The sequence below is a fragment of the Ambystoma mexicanum genome, chromosome 3p (genome assembly GCF_040938575.1).
Source record: "Ambystoma mexicanum isolate Mex_15411 chromosome 3p, UKY_AmexF1_1, whole genome shotgun sequence".
In the NCBI taxonomy this organism is placed as follows: Eukaryota; Metazoa; Chordata; class Amphibia; order Caudata; family Ambystomatidae; genus Ambystoma; species Ambystoma mexicanum.
In genome coordinates, this window is record NC_090925.1 from 803,844,435 (window position 1) to 803,869,515 (window position 25,081).

At 47.7% G+C, this 25,081-nt stretch overlaps 2 protein-coding genes across 9 annotated transcripts in view; one reads left to right on the plus strand and one right to left on the minus strand.

The window, feature by feature from the left end:
- Positions 1-25,081, minus strand: part of LOC138580907 (microfibril-associated glycoprotein 4-like) — a 427,453-nt gene that overhangs the window by 260,889 nt on the left and 141,483 nt on the right. The window lies entirely within an intron of this gene.
- LOC138580906 (uncharacterized) overlaps positions 1,132-25,081 on the plus strand; it is a 191,720-nt gene continuing 167,770 nt past the window's right edge. For 2 of the 6 annotated variants that reach the window (XM_069651826.1, XM_069651827.1), the window contains exon 1: positions 1,132-1,329. Coding sequence is in view for 1 of the 6 variants with exons in the window: in XM_069651829.1 (XP_069507930.1) it covers positions 2,052-2,245 (194 nt within the window). In the remaining 5 variants the exon portion in view is untranslated. Of the gene's footprint in view, positions 1,330-1,948; positions 2,246-25,081 lie in introns of those variants that run through there. The other 4 variants (XM_069651824.1, XM_069651825.1, XM_069651829.1 and 1 more) reach the window with 3 other exon arrangements.

Consider the following 25,081-nt stretch of genomic DNA (forward strand, 5'->3'; position numbering starts at 1 on the left):
CGGGACCTTGGATTCTAGTAATTCTCGCAGTAAAAAATGTTGATCGATCAGGCGTGAATCCAGTGTTTCGTACAGTTTAGCTAGAGAAAATAATGCTGTGGCTCATGGCCTGAAGTGTGGTTTCTGCAAATACAGCGGCGGCTGGCATGGATGTCTCCTGACAGTATGGAGACAGGTGTTTCATTTGTCTCGGTATGGATTGGGTAAACGAGACAGATGAAACTGAGGAGTTATGAGGAGAATCTGAAAACCTAACAGGAGCTTGCGATAAATGATCACACTCACGTGGAGCACTTTGTTGTTGGTCCTGTGGTAACATAACACAATTTTCAGGCGTTATGGGTGGAATAGTAAGGCATTCATGCGAAGGGGATTGGAAAGTGTTTGTTTTTCAATTGGTGGGGGGGGGGGGGGGTTGTGAAAGCACTTGAATGGTGTGACCTTGAGCCGTAATCACTGCTTGAGCGATCAGGGGAGAGAGCAAAGTCTCCCAAAAGATTTGTTTCTGTGAACGCCGCCATAAGAGTCTGACGACGAACATAGATCAATGGGTTGGGTCTGGGCTTGATTAATCTGATCGCCCGGCACCGGAAGAGATACTGCACGGTCGGGTAATTGTGAGACCGCATTGCTGGTTAACATGCTTTCAGTAAAATGGTCACTACAAAATGTTCGAATGTCTGTTGCAAGTGAAATTGACCTGCCGCGCACAGAAACTTTACCTTGGCGTGTTATGGTCGAAGCATGATTTCCACGTTTTGGGGTGGTGTGAGTGATAGGACTCTCCGAGAAAAATCACGTGGAAGTCATATCAGTCATGAGAGTGTATATTTTTGTCATATTTTGTAATATATCAAAATGTTAGTACACAATTTGTTATTGACAAATAATCACAGATGAAATCAGCGTAAATTAATTAAACGCTATCACAGAGGGCTTCCCGTCTTCGCCCTCCAGCTCCATCATCCGCATCATCAGTCCTTAGCCAAAGCCCTTGCCCAAATGCGTGCGCGCGAACGCGCATGTGCAGTAGAAGATATGTGCTTCTGGGAAAGGAAGGAGGGGCCACGGGAGCACTAGAAAAGTAAAATAAACACAGTTGAAACAGACTGTTTTAAAACGTCTCTTTCACAGCACTCGGGCTGCAGCTTTACCGTGAGTGCAATGTCTAATAATTTCACCAAAGCAGAAACGTTGGAACAAAATGAGGACAGCTTCAGCATAGGAGCATCAGCCGTATCAGCCCTTAGCGAAACCCCTTGCCCGAATGCGCGTGTGCAGTAGAAGATATTGGCTTCTGGGAGAGGAAGGAGGGACCACGGGGAGCTTGTGAGTGCAATGTCCAAATATTTCACCAATGCAGAAACGCTGGAACAAAATGTGGACAGCTTCAGCATACGAGCAGCACAATCAGCCGTATCAGCCCTTAGCCAAAGCCCTTGCGCGAATGCGCGTGTGCAGTAGAAGATATGGGCTTCTGGGAGAGGAAGGAGGGACCACAGGGAGCATGCGAGTCCAATGTCCAAATATTTCACCAATGCAGAAACGCTGGAACAAAGGGACAGCTTCTGCATACGAGCAGCACAATCAGCCGTATCAGCCCTTAGCCAAAGCCCTTGCCCCGCAACTTTTTGGTCACAGAATGTTGGCAAGCATGGTAAATAACTTGGTCAGCTTAACCAGTGTGCTACATAAGGGGGTCATTTGGTTTGCTGTGCAATACAATTGTGCACATTCATTGAAAGTTTTCTTTGAAAATGTGCTGGGCACATAGATTCCGTTTTGGAAAGTGGTTGGTGCTAATTTACAGTGAGGCCGACAGTTTTTGGAGAAAAAAGCGAATACGAGCCTTATATGAAGCATTTCATAAACTCTTTTTTATTAAAATATGAGCCTGCCATTACCACCAGAGGTGGTCGTTGAAACTATAACTTGCTATTTAAAAACGGGTTGCCAGGAAGCCGTTAATTATCGTTTATCACATCAGTTGGAGATAGGAACTCTTCTGCTCGGGGGAGGGGGCGTGCTGGGGCAAATACAGCCAATCAGCGATGGCCCAGAAGGCATGGGACGCCGGAAAGGTACGGGATTCAAAATATTACATAACACCGGCGCTGTTTGTCTCTCGGTGTCGTTTTGGAGGCGGTGCCAGACTTTGGGCCTGTGCGTCCAGATATTCGGAACCGCCTGACACACGCTGTGTGATTACGGCGTTTACTCGTCAGTGTTGTGTGAGAAACGTCAGGTGAGGCCCGCCATGTAACCTAACCGAAGGGAGTCTCACGTACACGCCAAAACTACACTTCCCGTGACGGTTTACCTCAGCGGCACACACATACCCTCTGTAAACGAGGCTTCCGCTCTGCCCCTCACCTCGGCAGGGTCCATACCCGGTATACGCAGCGCTTATCCGAGTTACCTCGCTACCAATCGCCTCCCTTGCACCCCCCGCCCCCTCTAGGTTGAGGTACCGTACCCCTATAGAAGAGCCAGGCTATGCAATTTGCCCACTCTTGGGCATCTTGGTTTTCATTCATAAACCCCATACTATATAATCTGTAGACCCTAATCTTCCTCACCTCACCGCCTTTACATTTCACCATTGAAGCTCGCGGTTTTCGCGTCACGAGTCACGACCACTACTTTGTTGAAGGCTTGTGCTTGGGTATATCCAGTGATCGAATCCTTAAAAAAACGTGTCATGAGTGCTCTGACGCACCCATTGGTAAATCACGTCATAGGAAATGAACATTTCCTTACATTAAAATTAAATATGCAGATTACATCCAACGTGTTCCTTCCTCTCAGTTGAATAAAGTAAATAGGACAAATGCACGTTTGTCATTGTAACATATTTTCCTGTTTCTGACTAATTATAAAACTAGCCCGGAAACGTATGCACAACATTCAAGACATTTCACTGCTTTGCGATATGCAATTAGTGTGGTCTTGTGGCTAAGTTTCTTGCTTTACAGCCATGAGACCTGGATCGAATCCTCACGGTGGGACTGTGACTGCCCAGTTCAAATGGGTAGACTATTTTTAAAAATATCATTTTTTTGTATTCCGAAGCGTGTCCACACGCTCAAAAAAATGGGCGGACGGGTAACTTCAATGCAAAAAGCTAGTTTTGTGTTTGTGTTGAGAGCTTTTGACGTTTGCATGTGCTACAGCCTTTTCTTGTGTAAAACGGTAGGTGGTGTAGTCATGATCTATTTTATTTTTATCGTGCCCAAACACAAGTGTTTCAGGGCGCGATGTTATGTTAAAGGATATTTGTACCACGCACTATCACCATCGGAGTGGTCCCCTGGTGCTCTGGCGGCTCTGAAAAAGGGCGAAAAAGGGGTGGGGGGGTCAGTTAGTGGGAATAAGATGGAAAAGTGCAAGAGAGCAGTGATGTGCTGTTGGCAGCCTCGCCCCGGTGGGTCCGTTGGCTGGGCTTGGGGTGTTTTACGGCCGGTAGTCGTCGCGTGCTGTTGTGCAAGTCTATGTGTGGTTGGTTTTGTTGTTGCAATGTAGTGAAGTTTGTGCGGATTGCTATATTTAGGCTTGTGGTTGTGTTTGGTTAGAGTTTGAGAGGTGTATGCAGAGGGCTGAAGTTGTTAGTGCATTGGTTAGTTGACATTGCTGTCCACAAGCTAGAATTAAGGATGGCATCCAAGTGTGGCACATGCTAACATTCACAATCCTGTCTAGATGTGACGGAAGCTAAAGTTAAGGATGATGTCTAAGTGTGGCACATGCTAACATGCGATGAGGCAAGAGAGGGGCAGAAGGGAGGACAGAAACAATGATCTTACTAGTCCCAGTGACATTGAAAACACGCAAGTGCAGGGGAGAGGGAAGGGGGAAAGTGGAAGGGATAGGGGAGGAGTGGAAAGTGCTGGAACACGTGATCAAAAACAACAGGTAGTGTGGCCAGCAGGTGGCAAGTGCATGTATTAAGCACAGACAACAGTTATAAATAAGTGCAGGTAAGGGGACTGTAGGGTTGCAGATACAGACCCAAGTGCAAGGGATGCCAGGAGGCAGTGTGGGTGTGCACCTGGGTGGTCAGGGATTTGGGCCCGAATCAGAGGGTAGCCAGATGCCCAGTGCAGAAACAGATGGAGATCAGCAGGGGAGAGAAGGCATAAGCAAAGAGGAAGGTCTTGAGGTGCTTCCGGAACCAAATTTGGTTCTCCTCAAGATTTAGAGAGGCAGAGAGGCTGTTCCAGAGGGAGGCCCCTAGTCGAGGAGAGAGATCCACCACCAACCCGTTGCTTGGAGAAGCGACTGACCCAGAGGGAGGTGGAGGAGCGAAGAGCTCGAGTGGGAAGGTATTTCCGAAAGGAGAGTGGAAGATATTGCGGACACAGGCCCCAGAAGGCCTTGTGGACAATGCAAAGGGTCTTGAACTTGATCCTTGCAGCTACTGGGAGCCAATGAAGAGATTTCAGGGCTGGAGAGCTACGCTCCCTGGGCTTGAGGCCAAGGACAAGTCTCGCAGTCCTGTTCAGGATGAGTTGTGGAGGGTAGTAGCAGGCAGATTTAGAAAGAGGCTATTGCAGTAGTCTAGCCTAGAGAGAACCAGAGCTCTAGAGACCGTGAGCTTCTGGGGGAAGGAGAGGAAAGGAAGAATACCTCTGAGGAGGTGCAGTTGGTAGTTAGACTTCTTAGAGATATTATAGATATGTGGAGAAATGGAAAGCATCGAGTCAAAGATGACCCTGAGGTTCTTAGCCTCACAGGTCGGAGCAGGGAGAGGGCCAAGTGATGCCGGCCAAAGAATGACAGGAAAGGAAGGTGCAGGAGTGCCGATGAGGAGGATCTCCGTTTTACTGGCATTAAGGCAGAGGTCGTTGGCAGCACACCGCTCCTGGTTTGCAGACAGACAGTCAGAGATGAGAGAGGAGGTGGCAGAGGGGAGCCTGAAAACGAGCTGAGTGTCATCCTTATAGCACTGAAAGTTGGAGCAGAGAGCAGCAATGCAGTGGGCGAGGGCTGCCAAGTATTGGTTGAAAAGCTAGGGATCGTGGTTAGACCCCCTAGGGAACACCACAAGTGGAGAGTGGGATAGAAGAAAGCAAGGACCCAAGTTGGACCTCGGAGGGTTGGTTGGAGAGGAAGGTCAGCCAGCCAGACCAGGGTCTGCTCAGTGATACCCAGGTTATCACAGAGGCGGTTGAGCAGGATGGCATGGTTGACTTTGTCAAAGGCAGAAGAGAGATCGAGTAGGATGAGGACAGAGGGGAGATTTGAATCAAAGTTGGAGACCAGGTCTTCACGGATATCCAGGAGAGCTGTTTCCGAGCTTCTGGTAGGTCTGAAGTCAGACTGATGGTCATGCAGAATCAGAGTGAAGATTAAGCTGGGAGATGGCCAGCTTTTCCAGAAGTTTGCCCAGGAAAGGTGTGATAGAGATCGGGCGATAGTTCACCGGGCAGGAGGGGTCTGCTGTGGGTTTCTTGAGAAGGGGGTACACAAGAGAATGCTTCATAGGGGAGGTGAAGGCTCCAGTGGTGAAGGAGTGGTTGCAGAAGTCAGCCAGGCAGGAGCGAGGATGTCAATATGATCCTTGAGGGTTTTGGACGAACATGGAAGAACCTGTTTTGACGTGACTTTCCTAGATTGGACTTGTCTAGAAATCTTGACAGGGGAGAACCGAGGAAAGGAAGAGAAAGAGGGAGGAGAGGGGGCTGCAGGTGGTCTGGAGGAAATGCAGAGAGAAGCTGGAAGAGGGGAGGACGAGAGGGTGGACAGGATGTCCTGGGGTTTAGAGATGAAATGTGAAGCCAGAGCCATGCAGAGGGCCTGGGAGGGATAGGAGAGGTAGAGAATGCAGCAGGATTGGTCAGCTCCTTGGAGATTTTCAAGAGTTCGGCCGAGTTGTTAGATGCCGCAGAGACGCAGGCTTGGATGTGGGCTCTCTTCTTAGTGCAGACTGAGAGCCAGTATTGCCTTTGGCGCAGGCGGCAGGTCAGTTTGTCAGAGGATGCACAAGAAGCCCGCCATTTCCTCTCAGCCACCCTACTGTTGCATTTAAGTTTTAAATGTGATGACATCAGCGTCGTACCAAGAGTTGCACTTGGCTTTGGGTTTCAAGCAGATCCTCATGACAGGGGCAAGAACATAGCCTCAGAGATAGCAGAGTAGAGATTGGAAAGGGCTGTGGCGGGATGTGATTCAGCCAGAGGAGGAGGAGGGGGAGAGAAAGTGGTATCGAAAGCCTCAACTGACACACGCTTCATGGGCCGGATGACTGCGAAGGTAGGTGGCAGTGCTGGAGCTTGCATGGCCTGGGAGGTGGAGAGTGAGAGATGGGAGGAGAGGAGAAAGTGATCGCTCCAGAAGAGAGAGAAATGGTGAGAGGGTTAGAGAGGGAGAGGTCTGAGGAGAATGAGAACATCCAAAGTGTCCCCTACAGAGTGAGTCGGGCCAGAGGGAAGAATAGAAAGAGAGAGAGAGAGAATCGCAGAAGTCACGAACAAGTCCAGAGGAGGGACAGGAAGCATCCAGTTGGATGTTGAGGTCTCCAAGGAGGAGGAGATTCTATGCATTTGGGGAAGCATATGATTTGGGAGTGTTATGAGATTAGTGTGGGTGCAGGTGTTGAGGATGTCAGGGCTGAAAAGGGGGTGGGAGTCCTGGCTTTTTATGCTGCTTATGCAGGATGGATAATGGTTTTCTTTAGTTCTCAATGTTTATGCCGCCTGGTGGTCGGAATGGACAACTAGTGTCGCAGTTTTTCCCACTTTACTCAATTGTAATCACATCGTCTTTCTGTGCCTCTGCTCCATTTGCGTTTGAAATTGGCAGTGCCTTCAAATGGGATGGAAGCAGTAATTGCATGCTGTATTAAGGTTTTGATCTGTTTACTGATCGTCATTACTCTTAGTCTTGCTCTTGCGTGCCACAGTACATATGAGATTCCTACTGCAAGGAACTCCTTTATTTCTTTTTAGTTTTGGCGCCAACTATAAGCCCAAACTATTGCATTAGCAGGGCTCAACATTGGAACTTAACACTAGCCATTGGCTAGAGATAATTGACTTGATAAGAAATGGTGAGCTCTGTGTATGTGTATAATGGAGGGGACGGGGGATATTTATGGCTGGTGAGTAGCTTGCAGCTTGAAATTTTGACCCCTGGCATTAGAGAACAGCTAGGGAGAACTGGAATATGAGGAGGGACACAAAACTTGTAGGTGTGATTTGGTGTTATAACCACCAGTGCCCATGTTAACCATCAAACCTTGTGCTCGAAGTGCCTGCTAGCGTTTTTTCAAAGCAGTCCTCTGATAGTTAATGACTTAATTGAAGCTGTAAATGCATAACTGGTGTAATAAAAATGTCTTAATCAGGTCTGCCTTCAGCCACTCGCTTTTTAAGCACTATGCATGTCCTCCACTGAAGTTCGGCTAAAACAAGCATTGGCAAAGCCAACAGTTTTGACTTGTGTAGAGGTATTATGCGTTTGCCAGGCACTGCAATGAGGTGCTCAGCTGTTACCATCGATGGCCAGTAAATACCACTATGACAATGCTTGGCAAATGCCTTTCCCATCCCTACACAAAAGCCAAAACTGTTGTCATCGTCAATGCTTGTTTTATTATTGCTCTTCTCATCCGAGTAAATATAATAGCATGCATTGGTTTTCTTATGTAGCCAAGATCTTATTTGTTCTATCCCATCACGGTTTGGAGGGGAGGGTTGTAAGTTCTGTGACGAGGTAGAGCTATAATCTGAGCAATACAACCAAATCTCTCTTCCTTGTCCCAGAATCTGTTTGTGGTATACCAGAACCCCATTTGAATGGGTTTAGAAATCAGACTCTGACCTAAAAGTATGCTGTGCGCACAGCCCATCACCAGTCTATTCAGGTAAAGCTTAAGTACTCAATCTATTGTATTCCGGAATGTAACACAGTGGTGCCAAAAGAACCTGCCCCTTCAGTGTGTAGATTCAGGCAGTAATGCCTTGTAAACTTCTTCGGGTCTGTCATGGTTGCTGCTCTACAAATGTCCTGCATTGCTACCCTCTTGGGCCCTGTCCAAGAGGTCAACATTCCTCTCATAGATCTTTCCTGGATCAAGGCCAGCCAATGAACACAGGCCTCCTATGCCAGTTTCATTGCATCTCCTATCTAAAGACTTAAATGAGGACCCTGTGGTCTTTCTGCCTGGTCGGGCTCCACCAAAAGCTATAAACTATCCCTGGGTGGGAGCGGTTTAGTCCCAGTGTGTTAGAACTGAGCATCTGCATCCGCAGTATGCCATCATGCCACCTCTTGTGATACTGGAGGCTGGAAAAATGGTGTAATCACTACTTCCTTTGACAAGTAAAATTTAGATCCAACTTTCGACTTAAAGGATGGGTCACATTTCAAGAATAATGCATCTGACCACACTGCTAAATATGGGGCTTTACATATCAATGCTGAAAACGTCTTGCTGATGTGATCTCTACCAAGAACACACCCATTAGTGTTACTTATTTTAGCTGTATTGTGCTTATTAGTTCAAAAGGGAGCTTCCTGCATGGTCTTCATTAGCAATGGTAATTGCGTGTGCAGCCATGTTACCTACTAGAATTTACTAAATCGTTCAGCAATGTATTCACCAGTTATTTTCATTTTCAAAATCCACACTATGGCTCTTAACTGCTGGAATGACCTCCCACTGGGACCTTAAGGACAAAACAGCTGACCCCATCTCAAAGCTGTTCTTGCATGGTTGGCAGGTTTGAACATTGTAGTGTCTGCAACCTCTGCTTTTCACTTCATCTTGTGAAATCCCCCCCAATGCCTGACATACATCATTAAGGGTTCCTGCCTGCCTCTCGTTCTGGTCTCCTCTCCCATTAATGGTGTCAAACCATGCATTTGCAGTCCTACCATTTAGCTGCCACGCCCTGCACCCATTTAACGTGGAATACAAGTAATTTATAACGCGCTTGTACACATGTGTTTCTAGGCGCGACAAGACAAGGGAGGGTACGGAGGGAGGACAAGACAAACGATCTTACTAGGTCATGTGTCATTCAGATCGTGCAAGTTCAGTAATGCAAAGTGCAGGGGAAGAGAATGGGGGAAGTGGGAGGGAAGGGGAAAGTGCAATCAAGGCAGCACTGCTCTGAGTAAGGGCAGCGCGGCTCTGGATAAGTCCAAGGAGGCGGGGGACTGTAGAGGTTACATTTACAGCCCCTAGTGCGCAACAGGCCCGGAGGCATTGCGGGGGAGACTGGTCAAAGAGGAAACTGGTACCCAGTGAGACTCTGAGGGTAACCGAGCAACCAGTTGGCACAGCAGACAGGTAAGTTAGCAGTGGAGCGAGGGAGAGAACGGAGAGGAGAAAAGGAAGGTCTTGAACTGCTTCCGGAACATCAGGTTGTCCGGCTCAAGTTTGAGAGGGTCGGGGAGGCCGTTCCACAGGGAGGCACCTGCAGAGGAAAGTGATCTACCCCTTACTTTTTGCCTGGAAAAGCGTCTGACACTCAGAAAGCTGGAGGATGCGGAGCGAAGGGCTTGAGAAGGAAGGTATTTAGGAAGAGAGTATTGGATTTATTACTGACCCTGGCCCCAGAAAGCCTTGTGGACGAAGCAGATCTTGAATCTAATCCTTGCAGCCAGTGGGGAGATTTCGGGGCCGTAAAGATACGGTCCATGGGCTTGAGGCCAAGGATATGTCTCCTGTTCTGGATTAGTTGTAGAGGAAGGTAGGTTGAGAAAGAGGCTCTTACAATAATCCAACCTAGAGAGAACCAGGGCTCTGAAGACAATGAGCTTCTGGAGGAAAGTGAGAAAAGGAAGAGTACCTCTTCGGAGATGCAGCTGGCAATGGACCTTCTTGGGAAGGTCAGTGATGTGAGGAGAGAGTGGAGTCGAAGATGACACCAAGGTTTTCTGCCTTGCAGGAAGGCAAAGGATCCGGGTCCATGGAGGGCGGTCAGAGTGAGAGAGGGAAAGTGAGAGCAGGGGTCCCAATGAGAAGGATCTCCATCTTACTGGCATTAAGGCAGAGATAGTTGGAGGCGTACCAACCCTGAATCGCGAATAGACAGTCTGGAATGTGCGAAAGAGGAGAGGAGGCTGTGGGAATCCTGAAAGAAAGCTGCGTGTCATCCGCATAACACTGAAAGTTAGAGGAGAAGGTAGGGATTACGTGGGCCAAAGGGGCCGTGTAGAGATTGAAGAGCTAGGGTAAGAGGTTAAAGCTCTGGGGTACACCACATGTGGAGATGGGGGTGGCAGAGAGAAAGGACCCAAATTTGATATGGGAGTGTCAGTCCAGGAGAAAAGAGGTGAGGAACTCCAGGGGCTGATCTGTGATGCCTGATCTTGGACAGTTTGCTTGTGTTCAAAGTAAAAGGACACGCGGGTTATTGATGATATGATAGGTTATTTATAACGTGCTTAATACCCAGAGGTTTCTAAGCGCAGACCCGGGGATCAAACATGTGGTGCTCCGTGTCGTCTTGCTTCCAAGGCGAGCACTGCTGCTGAGCTATCCTCCCGTCCTGCCGAGACAAGGATGGTCAAGTACTGGGGTTCTTGCAGTTCCATCACCAGCGTAAACCATGACACTCTTGGCCAGAAGGGTACCAGGACAATGCGCTTGTTAAGGATCTGGTCTTGACTACATCTCTTGAAATTAAAGGTGGGTGGTGCATATAACAGTCCCTCTGGCCACTATATGGTGATTGCATCTATCACTGAAGCCAACCGTGATGGGCCCTACATAAAAACCTCAGGACTTCTGCATTTGGGAGAGGATGTAAATAAGCCCATGGTTATTCCGCAAAATGATTTCTTAGAATTTATGGAACACGTCCTGGCTCAATCTCGGTTTGGGTAAATTTTACCTTTTTGCAAATTGAACTCAGCAATTTGAAAACATTTGACTTTTTGACCAAATTGACCTCCATTGTTAAGGATGCGGGGTACACCCCTGCAACCCTCTTTTGACCTACTTGCATCAACATGAGGAACGGGGGACACCCCCGCACCTCATGTTCAGGTAAGTAGGTATTAACCTATTTGACCTGAAACAAAAAGGCCAATTTGGACCGGAAGCAGAAAAGGTCAATTTGGACCACTCGGAAAAGGTCAATTTGGTCAAAAGGTCAAATGTTTAGGTCAAATAGGCTAATACCTCAATCTCCACATGGCTAATGGAAACACTTTGCCTAACTCGGGGTTCGATATTGCTAGGTGCTAAGAGCTAATTAGCTTCCGCTACTAGTCCAGGAGAGCCTGGTTAGCTTGACGCCAACAGCTACCTGGAGCTACTTTTGGCTCCTGGGGCAAACTGGTCCCATACAGAAAGTTAATGCTACATAGGAATGGTTGTATCTGTGAATGTGTAAAAATAACAATTGGACATCTATAAGACATTTAAAGCATCATTAATTGTATATAATGGACAAAAAGTTAAAGTTGTCATCTCACGTAAACCTTTCATTTGCCTCGCACTATGATATGGCATTTAAAACGCGTATATAAACAAGTGATTCAAGGCGTGACCAGGCAACGGGGGGAGAACATGGGGAGGATAGACAACGATCCTACTAAGCCAGGTATCGTTCAGGTCGCTCAAGTGCATGGGAAAGGGGAAAGTGCAGGGGGTGTGAGGGAGGGGACAGTGCAGTACATGGGATAAAAGAATAAATAACAATAAATAGAAGTACGGCCAGCAGGTGGCAAGTGCAAGGGTAAGGGTAAGTGCAGACATCAGTGTAAGTGCTGGTAGTGGGACTGTATGGATGCAGAAAACAGTCACCAAGAGAGGGGGTTGCCAGGAAGGCAATGCAGGTGTGTGACTAGAGGGGGAGGGGACCTGGGCCCGAGATCAGAGGGTGGCCAGGTAACCAGTCCAGTTTCAATTTCAGCCAGGAAGTCAACAGGTGAGAGGAGGATAAAAAGCAGAAGCAAATAGGAAGGTTTTGAGGTGTTTCTGGAACCAGAGATGATTCTCCTCAAGTTTCAGGGAGGCAGGGAGGCTGTTCCAGAGGGAGGCCCCAGCCGAAGAAAGAGATCTACCAACAACTTGTTGCTTGGAGGAGAGGCAGACCCTGAAGGAGTTGGAGGTGGATGAGCAAAGAGCTCGAGAAGGAAGATATTTGGGAACAGAAAGTTGCAGGTATTGAGGCCCCAGGCCCCAGAAGGCCTTGTGGACAATGCTGAGGGTTTTGAACTTAATCCTCGCTGCCACTGGGAGCCAGAGCAGAGATTTCAGTCCTGGAGAGATACGATCCCTGGGCTTGAGGCCAAGGACATGTCTCGCAGTCCTGTTCTGGATGAGTTGCAGAGGGCAGAATACTAGCCCCTGGTTCTTTAGGGGTAGCTCCTGCCTACTAGGTGACGGCCGATACCCAGGAGCTAGTTTTAGCTTCTGCTCATGAAATCTTAATTTCAACCCCTGCTAACTGATCTTTTGTGTTGTCACTACCTCCCATCCCCTCCCCAGTCAATATGGACTTCTTCCGGTACTGACTAGTTAGCCTTTGCCCATTTCTGTAGGGAGTTCAACTTCTCTGGATCCCTGGATCTAGTAACCCCCGCTTGGCCTGTTATATGCCATATACGTGCCAGAGGTATGTCTGTGTGTATTACTACTGCTCTCCGTAGAGGATGAAGTGCTAAATTGAGTGTTAAGGATTTCTGAACTCTGACCAGGAGGGGCAGAGGTTCAGAAGGCCAACCTAGTTTCTTGGAACAGGGTAACCTCTAGACAAGCCAGACCAATCAGGGTAGCTATGGCAGGTGGTCAAGACTAAGTCTCAAGAGGGGTGAGGGTGACTGAAAGAGCTCAATGAGCACACAAAGCAAGGACACTTACAAATTACTCCAGACGGGTGCCTTCCGCTGCGGCTTCCGCTCCAGAAGCCGCAGCGGAAGTTCGCCGCAGAAGGGCCCAGCAAAAGGGCCTGTCTGTGCCCTACCCGTCGTCCACTCTACAGCTGCAGCACTAGGAGGAGCGGCCAGGAGCCCCTCTCCCCCCAGCTCACCATTCCTGCATCCAGGGGAATTGTCCCACCTGCGCCGATGAGAAGCGTCGTTTGGAACCCACCAGCCCCTAACCTCATTATATTGCTGAATTCACAGCCGCAATGCATCTGGCTATTTGCAGCATGCCTTGCCGTATGTAATCTGATGTCCGATTCCCTTCCAACGTCCAACTGCAGTAAATCGCCATTACCAGCAACGTGGTCAATGGCTGCCATGCTATTTACAAGCCTCAGGCACTGCTGAGGCCATCCACCCAGCCGACGCACTGATTGGCTGCTCGACTCCTTTTTCAGCCCTCACCTCCACCGTCAGGCGGAAGCCGCAGCGGAAGTTCGCCGCAGAAGGGCCCAGCAAAAGGGCCTGTCTGTGCCTGTCCGCGGCCGTACGTGCCGTCAGGCCCAAATTTCTGCCTCTGCCTCCTCCGACCCAGGATCCATGTGAGTACTTTGACCCCCCTCCCTCCACTTAATCACTAGATTTAGGTAACGACCCTCAATCTTTTGTACTTTCTCCTTGCTCCTTCTCTTATTGCCCTTTAATTAACACTGATAAGGCATACCTTTACATGATTGAGCAGCCGCATCGAAATTGCCTTGCCTACTGTTACCAATTATCCAGAACGCCTACCTTGACTTGCTCAACAATATGCTCTAACGACAGCTATGGTGATTAACCACTTGATTTAGACACAGCTGGTACAGCATACCACCAAGTGTAACTGAACACGACTGCAACACTCTTACCAAACTAGGCATGTACTGTTATCCAGCCACAACAAACTGTATGCCTCTGTGTCGAGCACCAATGGATTACTGGGCTGCACCAATTAATCTAACATGATACTCCAGGCGCCTACTTGCACCATAAACGTACCTTCTTGCCTATATAGGCACATACCCGGCTTCAAGGTGTTATATTATGCATTTTTAGTCATTGCTGGGATAGTAGCATTTAGGTGCCGCCTTTGCTCATTGCGTTTTTAGTCATTGCTGGGATAGTTGCATTTAGGTGCCACCTATGTTCAATGCATTTTTAGTAATTGCTGAGATAGTTGCATTTAGGTGCCGCCTTTGCTCAATGCATCTTTAGTCATTGCTGGGATGGTAGCATTTCGGTGCTGCCTTTGCTCATTGCATTTTTAGTCATTGCTGGGATAGTTGCATTTAGGTGCCGTCTTTGTTCATTGAATTTTTAGCCACTACTGGGATTATTGCACCTAGGTGCCGCCTTTGTTCATTGCATTCTTAATCATTGCTGGGATAGTTGCATTTAGGTGCCGCCTCTGTTCTTTGCATTTTTAGTCATTGACGGGATTGCAGCACTTACGTGCCATTGCTACCCGCCTCCCAACATGTGCATTACTAAGTTTTGCCTTATATACATACTCTGTCCCCTACTCTGGACCACTCTCACTAGTATCATAACAATGGCCCACACCAACGACACACCCTGTAACCTTCAAGAGAGAAATATGCGACTTGGAGCGAGACTACCGCGTCTGTACGACCTCAAAAACAAAAGAACTAGACCCTTTGATTCGTCACTAACTCCAACTGCCTTTGACTTCAACCCTTCTGCCCTAGCTGCAGAAAGACGCCTTAAAATACACACTGACCTCATTCACAACCAGAAGAGACCTAATCTTCCTAATCTCAGACCTACCCAAAAAATAATCTCTACTCCGACCTTATCAGGAGCCCTCATCAATGCGAGGTCCCTCATAGCACACAATACGGAAATTGCCGACATACTGGCCATGGACAACTTAGATATCCTAGCTATCACTGAGACCTGGCTCCATGATGCTGCTGACCCCGCACTCATGATTGCCATACCAGACAACTACAACATACTAAGAGTCGATCGGCCTAACTCTAGGGGAGGTGGCCTAGCCATCATTGCCAAAACGAAATTAGCTGTAAGGCTCACCCCACACCCAGCTATCACATCCTGTGAACTTCTTTCTGCTAAAATACCTACTTCTAACAACAGTACACTAACTGTCCTTCTGGTGTATAGACCACCAGGCCCATTAGGTAACTTTGAGGAAGACCTATCTAGCCTCCTCACGAATTTCATTAAAGACACCACGCAGCTCCTGCTACTAGGCGACTTTAACGTGGGATTCAATGACGATATGGACAAACAGGCCCTTTCCACCCAATCAATCCTAGTAGATCACGGCCTCACCCAAAAAGTCTTAGCCCCTACACATATAAAAGGATGGACATTAGATTGGATAGCTAACCGAAATAGCGACACTACCATCTCTAACATCTTACCACAAACGTGGACTGACCACCACCTCATCTGCTTCTCATCCACCATAGAGCCACCTAAACTAGATAAGCTTGAAACGGCTCCACTGATGCCTACTAGAAGCAAAAAAGAAATCGCAGCTGAAAAACAACTTCCACTCCTCCTACCAGCCCTCACTGCTAGCGCTATTAATTCTGACCCTAATACGCTAGTTGAGGCATTCAACAACACCATGTCCAAAGCATTGTATACTATTGCCCTGATCAAATTGCGCAAAAGTAAACGAGAATCTCATCTCAACTCATGGTTCACCCCCCACCTCAAAGAATTACGGATCGAAAAACGTAAACTCCAAGCTATTGGAGGCATACACCTTCAGTTGAGAATAAAACATTACTCGACAACCTTGCCAAAAAATATAAGAAGGAAATAATCCAAACTAAAAAGAATACATTTAATGAGAGAATTAGCAAAGCCAACTCCAACTCCAAAGAGCTCTTCTCCATCCTCCAGGAAATGGAAAACCCAATCATACCTATAGATGATGTCCCCAAGAACAAACAATGGTGCACTAGCATCCAAAATGCTTTAGCTAATAAAATTACAACCCTACAAACGAAAATTGCAAAGAAGAAAGCTTCCCTGCATCCCACTGGTACCCATACCTCCCACATAGCAGATACACCTAGAACAGTCACTCAAAGTAACTGCAAACCATTCAGATTTTCCAACATATCCATACTGGAAACTGAAAAGGTGATATTATCCCTGAAACCATCTAACTGCCAAGGTGACAAGTTATTAAGGATGCAGCTAGAGACCTAGCGCCCTGCATCTCCAAATTAATAAACTCATCCTTCAGATCCAGTACTGTACCCACCAACCTCAAAGATTCCTGGGTTCTGCCTCTCCTTAAAAAACAGACCCTCGACCCAGCCATGCCGACCAACTATAGGCCCATTACCACGGTCCAATTTCTCCTTAAAATCATTGACAGAGTAGCCTACCTCCAGATCCAAAGTTATCTGGAGACAAACCAACCACTAGGATCACGCCAATCTGGCTTCAGACCATCACATGGCACTGACGGCCCTATTCGACCTCAAGACACAAATCGACGAGTTGAAGGATAAAGGTAAAACAGCCATGCTCCTCCTCCTCGACTTATCGGCGGCCTTTGACCTAGTGGACCACGCAGTGTTATGCAACCATCTAGCGTCTGCCGCCCATTTCTCAAGTGAAGCTATAGCTTGGGTACAATCCTTCCTAGCCAACCGTACGATGAGTGTTCTCCCCATTAGCCTCAGCGGACCCAATACATATCACCTGTGGCGTCCCACAAGGTTCATGTGTCTCTCCCACTATGTACAATATCTTCACTAAGCCACTCTTCGACAAACTTGACAGATTGGGGGTAACTTACACCAATTATGCGGACGATGCGCAGATCCTCTTACCACTATTCAGCAACTTTGTTAAAGACACAGTTCTAGTAAAGATTTACCTCATCATTCAGGCATGGAGGGCCTCTCACGGCCTCTGCCTGAACGACGATAAAACAGATACTGATCCTGGGTTCCGACTCCAACCTCAAAAAACTTAGCCCCAACTATCGCGCCTTCAATATAGACGGCAATATAATTAAAGTGGCAACAGAGGTAAAAACACTAGGTTTCTACCTTGACTCCACTTTTTCCCTCAAAAAACAAGTAAATTCCCTGGCTTCCTCCACAGCCTATACCTGCAAACTAATCAGGGCCTGCAGACCCTACTTGTCTGAAACCAATTGTATCACTCTAGCCAATGGCCTAGTAATGTCCAAATTGGATTACTGAAATGCCCTATATGCGGGTGCTAATAAAACTGTCACAAACAAATTGCAAATACTGCAGAATAATGCTCTCGGAGCAGCCTTGGACATACCCCGCAGAGCACACATATCCAACATTAGGAAAGATAACCATTGGTTAAATATTAATGACAGAGTTCTCCTTAAAACGCTATCCCTTACGCATAAAGGATTGAACAACACTGCGCCCCCATACATTTCGGCTAAACTGACCAGAAAATCCTCTACTCACCACACCAGAGCCTCTAACCACTCCCTACTTGAAATCCCCAGATTTAGACTAACTAAAGCAGGTGGAGCAAGCTTCCCTGTCAGAGCTGCCTATGCATGGAATGCACTCCCTACGGCACTGAGAGCTAACTTACCCCCCTACTCCAGATTCAGATGTAAGGTGAAAAGTTGGCTCTGGACCAACAACAATTAACTTACTGAACCCAGTCCTATCATTGCGCAGAACCACCTTGATTCTCTGACACCAGACCAATGAGAGGGATGCACTTTTTTGCTTCTCATGTATATTTGTATATCTGTATTGTATATATGTTATTAACTTACATAATGCATCCTCTGTATGTATCCTCTGTATGTATGTAACCTAAGCCTAAGTATTCTTGTAACTGCTGCGCCCGGCTACCCCTGGGTTTGGAGCGCATTATCAAATAATAAACTAAACTATATTAAACATATAGACACATTTATTACAAGGCCTTTGTAACATAGACCATAGCAAAGAATCACAGTGATACTAAAGTAAACCAATACATCACAACCAACACAATATATATACAAGACCATAGGGGTCTAAGGGATTATAAGCACGAAATATGTAGACCACCTAGATGGGGAGAAAAACAGGCAGTGCAGGTGACCTTTAGACCCAGGTCGACATCAAGAATACACCTAACTAAGAGGCAGTCCAAGTCCTACGAAGAGAGGAGCCTTATGCTCAATAGTACATGCACACGCTTGTGCCAATGGACAAAAGAGGGTCCCTTCGAGGGTCTTTAGCAGCTCAGGGAGGTGGATGAGGCGATGAAGAACAAGTTCCCACTATTGAAGCAGGACCTCCACTTGATGGCAGAGGCAGTTTGAGAGCACGGGACGGAGTCGCTATTTCGCAATAGCTGTGGAAAGGAAAGGGGCCCTCAGGGGCCACTTCGTGCGTAAAAATGGACTCCTGCAACACAGAGCAAGCAGTATACCAAGTTTCGATGGCGGTATCAGAGCAAACGTCCCCTGTAAGCTGGTCAGCCCACTGGATGGCCCAGGGACACTTCCGAAGAGGCTTACTTGCAGGGTTTGGTGAAGGTGCCGAGAATAGTTGATCCCACTATTCCAATGGGTCAAAGTGTCTTCGCAGACCTTCTGGGACGATCAGATGCAGAGGGGTCCCATGGGACGACAGCGGGCTCAGGGTGCCAAACCTTCCAGCGGGTCACCAGCGGTTCCTCGGCTTCTTTGCAGCCTCATTTTATCCCAAGTTCCCTTCGCGCCAAAACGCAGAGGACCCAATGGGAGATCTGCTCACAAACACTCACTCCATACGTGGACCAAACACGGACCATGGTGGTCCCTGGCATTCAGGACACTCCAGACTCTCTGGCACCCAGGATGTGTATTGGGAACAGACATCCCAGCCCACATCCTGGAGGCACCCACATCAGGCATGCAGAAGCCCGCGAAAGCATTGGGTTTCGCGGGAAAGTGCATGACCAAATAAGGACTGCCCGGGTCGGCTCGACCTGGGGAAGGTGAAGGGGCAAGATGGCCAAAGGACAGGACAAAGAACCTTGTGGCATGTCCATTTTGGAGCCAGGCCACCTATTCGTGCCAAGCGCGGTAAAGGGTTAAAAATATATGAAAACGATAGCTGCCACCAGTCCTGCCTATCTGCACAGTTCATTAAAAGTCCAGCGAGAGTTTCTAGGGCCTTTGGAATGACTAGAGACCCAAGGGTGCTGTAAAGTAAGTTACATTGCACTCTTGGTACATGTTGCACAAAAGCTGCAACATGAGGGAAGGACTAATGGAAACAAAGTCTCCCAGGACTGACTGTCTTAAGGGCATGTCAGTTTCCCCATAAAAAGTGAGCGAAAGCTCAGAGGAGTGCAGCAGAGGGATGTGCTTCTCTGGCAAAGTCTAGATCAGGGTGTAAAACAGCAGCAACAAAGTTTGGGGGTTGACACATGGAGGGAAAATTACATACAAATATGAAATCTTTCCTAACACTCGCCCTCCCCAGACTAAGGACAGGGGGAACTAATCCACCCCTGGATGAGTTTCTTGTTCAGGTCGGTTAAACATTCTGGACAAGCTATGTTGGATACCTGGCCTATGCTCAATAGTGAAGTCAAAGCCTTGCAGACTTATGGACCACCTAAGCAACTTTGGATTCTCTGACTTGATGTTCATTAGCCAATTTAAGGTCTTATGGTCAGTTTGCACAGTGAAGTGGGTCCCATAGAGGTAGGGCCTCGGCTTCCTTAGGGCCGACGCAACAGAGAAACATTCTATCTCTACTGTGGACCATCTGAGCTCTCTGTCCTTAAGCTGGCGACTAATGAAGCCAATAGGGTGTTCCTTACCCTTCTCATCTACTTGTGATAGTACAGCTCCTATCCCAGTGTCAGAGGCATCTGTCTGCACAATAAAAGGTCTTTGGTAATCAGGGGCCCTGAGCACAGGGGCCTGGCACAAGGAGTCTTTTATGCCATTGAAGGCCTTCTCACACTGTTCAGTCCAAGTTACCTTCTTGGGTTTCTTTGGAGTGGTGAGGGCAGTCAGAGGGGCAGCTATGGTACCATAGTCTGCCATGAAATGTCTGTAGTACCCAGTGAGTCCTAAGAAGGCTCTCACTTGGGTTTGTGTAGTGGGGTTAGGCCAGTCGTGTACTGCTTGTACTTTACTGGGTAGAGGCTGTATCCTCCCTCCACCTACTTCATGTCCAAGGTAAACCACTGAGCCTTGTCCAATCTGGCACTTACTGGCCTTTATGGTCAAGTGGGCCTTCTGAAGAGCCTGTAACACAGTCCCAAGGTGTTTCACATGGTCTTCCCAGGTGGCACTGAAAACTCTGGAAAGTGGCAGGTGCATTCTTCAACCCAAAAGGCATTACCCTGAACTGGTAAAGGTCCTCTGGAGTTGAGAAAGCTGTCTTCTCCTTGGCATGTTGTGCAAGAGCTATTTGCCAATAGCCTGCAGTGAGGTCAAACATGCTGAGGTACTTGGAGGCACCCAAGATATCCACCAGCTCATCTGTTCTTGGCAAGGGGTGGCCATCTGTCTTGGTGATAGCATTCAGAACCCTGTAATCCACACAGAACCTCAATTCAGACGTACCTGCTTTTGGAACCAAAACCAAAGGGCTGGACCAAGGACTACTAGAGGGTTCAATCACCCCAAGACACAGCATTTTGTTGACCTCTGTCTTAATGTAAGACCTTACTTTGTCTGACATTCTTTATCCCCTACGTTTGGTAGGTACACTGTCTCCTGTGTCTAAGTTATGTTTGCACCAAGGTGTCAAACCAGGGGAATGTGAAAACAGGGGGGAAAATTGCCTAAGCAGACTTTTTACCTCAGCCTGTTGATCAGAAGTCAGGTGAGGGGCCACTCGGACACCCTCAATGGAGCTATCTGAAGAACTGCCTTGGAATAGGTCAGGAAGAGGTTCAGACTCCTCTACCTGAACACCTGAAGCCAATAACAGTTCTGCGGTTTCAACTCTTGGGATGAAAGCCTTCAGCCTATTTACATGGAACACTTTTGGAGCCTGTCCAGGCCTTCCAAGGTCCACTAAATAGTTCTCACCCAGTGACTCCACCACTGTGTAAGGGCCTGACCATTTATCCTGTAAGGCTCTAGGGATTCATGATCAGGACTTTCTCACCAGGTGTAAAGTTGATGAGGGAAGCCTTCTGGTCATACCAATGTTTCACCAGTGCTTGTCCTGCCTTCAATTTGTCACTACAGTCCCATCAGGAGTACCATCTTCTTTCTGAGCCCCAGCACATAGTCTACTACATTGGTAGTGATGGAGGGAGTGGGCATCTCCCATCCCTCCTTGACTATGGCTAAGGGTCCCCTTACAGGGTGACCAAACAGAAGTTCAAAGGGGCTGAAACCAACACCCTCTTGTGGTACCTCTCTGTAGGCAAACAGTAAGCATGGTAATAGAAGACCCCATTTTCTTCTTTGAGGTTCTTCCAGAGCCCCAATCATACTTTTCATGGTCCTGTTAAACCTTTCCACCAGACCATTGGTCTGGGGGTGGTAGGCGGAAGAAAACCTGTAGGTGACCCCACATTCTTTCCACATAGCCTGCATATACTTGGACATAAAGTTGCTTCCTCTGTCAGACACAATTTCATTAGGGAAGCCAACCCTAATAAAGATGCCAAGTAAAGCTTTTGCAACTGACTTGGCAGTCACAGTTTTCAATGGGATGGCCTCAGGATACCTGGTGGCATGGTCGACCAGCACCAGGATAAACCTATTGCCTGAGGATGTTTGGGGGTCAAGGGGACCAATAATGTCGATCCCTACCCTCTCAAATGGTACCTCCACAACTGGGAGTGGTACCAATGGAGCTTGGATTGTTGAGCCACTCTTACCAGATAACTGGCAGGAGGCACAACTCCTGCAGTGACTTTCTACTTGCACCCCCATCTTGGGCCAGTAGAAGTGCATGGATAACCTTTGCTTGATCCTCTTAATTCCAAGGTGACCAGCAAGGGGCACTTCATGCGCCAGCTGCAGGAGGAAGGGTCTTACAGCAAGAGGAACCACCAACCTTCTATGGTCTCCTTCTGTGGACTCTGTACGCTCACTATACAGGAGCCCAGCTTCCCAATAAATCCAATGCTTCCCAGGAGGTTCACCCTCAAGCTGGGAAGCAAGCCTGTCTCCTTAGGCCTTCCAGAGATGGGCACTGACATTGGCCTTTACTGAATTCTTCCCTGTCAGGACCACTTTCTACTAATAAATAATTTAGTTCAGGATGGTCATTGTGGTCAAACACCAGGCACCACCACCTCCTCGTCAGGTCCTGGTGATTGACCAACTACCTCCACCTCAGTGGTAGGTGAGTTAGAGGCAATATTTTCTTTCCCTCTTTTCGATTTTCTGACTCCTTTTAGCCTTGGATTTCCCCTTTGGCTGGCCATTGGTCTTGGCCAGTGCTGCCCTTGTTTGAGACCTTGTTCAGGGCCTGTCAGCAGTGTCTCCCACAAGCCCTAAAGCTCTGAGATCATTGTACAACAAGACCTTTCCTGGGACACTCCTCTGAATGCTCACTGGAATCCTGACTGCTGTACCATTGACAGTAAGATTTACAGGTATTACTGGGAACATGAGAGGTGGGTCACCAGCCAACTTAGTGGGCATCAGAGTAGCTCTGGCAACTTCCTCTGGGTCTACCAAGGTAGAATCCACTACAGTTCGACTGCACCCACTATCCCTAAGAGCTGGAGTATCTACTCCATTGATCAGCACACTGTCTTTAAAGTAGTGCTTGGTGTTATCTGGAATCCTAGCATAAGCCTCTGAGACTTTAGGCTCCCAGGAACCCAGGGAAACGAAAACTACCTCAGCTTCTATCCCACTGGGGAAGGAATCTGAGGAGAAGGATGCCCCTGTAATCTCTTCTTCCTCATAGGAGGAGAAGGCCAGATTAGCAGAGTGGACCCCCAAGGGTTTAACCTTACATCTGGGATCCCCCTTCACGTGGTCAGTTGCTCCACAAGCAAAACAAGATCCATTGGGTCTGTTTACATAGGGAGGCTCATTGTAACCAGAGGTCTGTTTTGGAGGCTGACATCCACTACCCTGTGAGTTCTCTTGTGTCTTACCCTTATTTTTCTTTTTGTGGCCCTTATGGGAGGAAGTTTTATCAGTTTCCCCACCCTCTTTATCTTTGGACTTTTTCCCTTCCTCCTGCTTACCAGGATGAGTCTTGTCCTTATGGGACACTCTATGTGACACCCACAAATCTGCTGCAATGGCTAGTTTCTTAGGATCTGTCTCCTTTGAATATGCCAAGTGCTGCTTAAGCTCAGGGGAAGAAGATGCAAAAAGGTTCCAGCATGACAAGACTTATCATACCTTCAAAGGTAGAAACTATATAACCTTCAACCCAGCCAGTCAAGTGTTTTAAGGATTCGGTTACATAAGATACCCAAGTACCACCTTGTTTCTTTTTATACTCTATGAACCTCTTTAAGTATTGGGCAGGAGTCTTTCCAAACTTTAAGATGAGTCTGCTTCAACATTGCAAAATCTGCTCTCTCAGCTTTTGACATTTCCATAATGGCACTGCAGCCAGAATGGGGCAGTCTGCTAAGTAACCAGGCAATTTTATCAGCATTGTCAACTTGTTGAACCTCACATGCATACTCAAATGTATTCAGCCATTCCATAATGTCATTATTTTCCTCAAACACACTGAGCAGATCTTTTGGAAACCTTGGATGGGAGGAGGCCCCAGACCCATGTCCAGGACCCTTGGATCCATTGGCAACTTGAAGCTTGGCCAGATCCAACTGATGATCCTTGTCTTTTTGTTTTTCTGCCTGCTCTAGTTTTAGTTTGGCCATATTGAACCCAAGTTCCTTCTGCCTAAACAGCAGTTCTTGCTTCTTGAATTCAAGCATGGCCTCCCCATCAGCACTGGCAGAGGAAACATTGGACATTCCATCCTCCATGTCCTCATGGTTGCTGTGGATCAGTGCAGCTGTAGAACCATCAGTTCTACCAGTGAGCAGCCCCACCTCCTTCTGCACTGTCCTCAGAAGCTACAGCTCTAAGCTGAGCATCTTGCCAATCTATGATTCTCTGGATCATTTCTACTTTTGTGCCTTGAGAGGGGACACCTCTCTCAGCACACATCTTTCTCAATGTTTCAGATTTAGAAGCATGTAAAGTTAACAAGGTACTTGTTTCCATACTGTTAGATAGGACTATGGCGGTTTAAAAGTTATACCACAACAATTCACTACGTGTCCTGGTTGAAATAACTTGAAATGCCTTCACTCGTGCGCAACACTGGATACCTTCAGTCCTATCCCACCGCTGTACACCAATTTGTTAAGAAGGATTTCTGAACTCTGACCAGGAGGGGCAGAAGTTCAGAAGAGAAGGCCAACCTAGTTTCTTGGAACAGGGTAACCTCTGGACAAGCCTGACCAATCAGGGTAGCTATGGCAGGCTGTCAAGACTAAGTCTCAAGAGGGCTGAGGGTGACTGAAAGACCTCAATGAGCACACAAAGCAAGGACACTTACAAATTACTCCAGACAGGTGTTATATTAAAAATATAGACACATTTATTACAAGGCCTTTGTACCATAGACCATAGCAAAGAATCACAGTAATACTAAAGTAAACCAATACATCACAACCAACACAATATATATACAAGACCTTAGGGGTCTAAGGGATTATAAGCACAAAATATGTAGACCACCTAGATGGGGAGGAAAACGGGCAGTGCAGGTAATCTTTAGACCCAGTTAGACATCAAGAATACACCTAACTAAGAGGCAGTCCAAGCCCTACGAAGAGAGGAGCCTTTTGCTCAATAGTACATGCACGCGCTTGTGTCAATGGACAAAAGAGGGTCCCTTCGAGGGTGTTTAGCAGTTCAGGGAGGGGGGGATGAGGTGATGAAGAACAAGTTCCCACTATTCAAGCAGGACCTCCACTTGAGGGCAGAGGCAGTTTGAGAGCGCGGGACAGAGTCGCTATTTCCCAATAGCTGTGGAAAGGAAAGGGGCCCTCAGGGGCCACTTTGTGCGTAAAAATGGGTTCCGCGCTAGGGGCCACCGGTTGGGGTAAGGACTACTGACCGGTCCCCGACACAGGCAGACCCAAACTTCGCCAGTACAGTCCACTCGCTGGCAGGTTCGAATGCGACAATCGGGACGTCTTGACACCGTGTAGACTCAGAGATCTCGCTCCAGGAGGAGGAATCAGCCCAATTCCACTG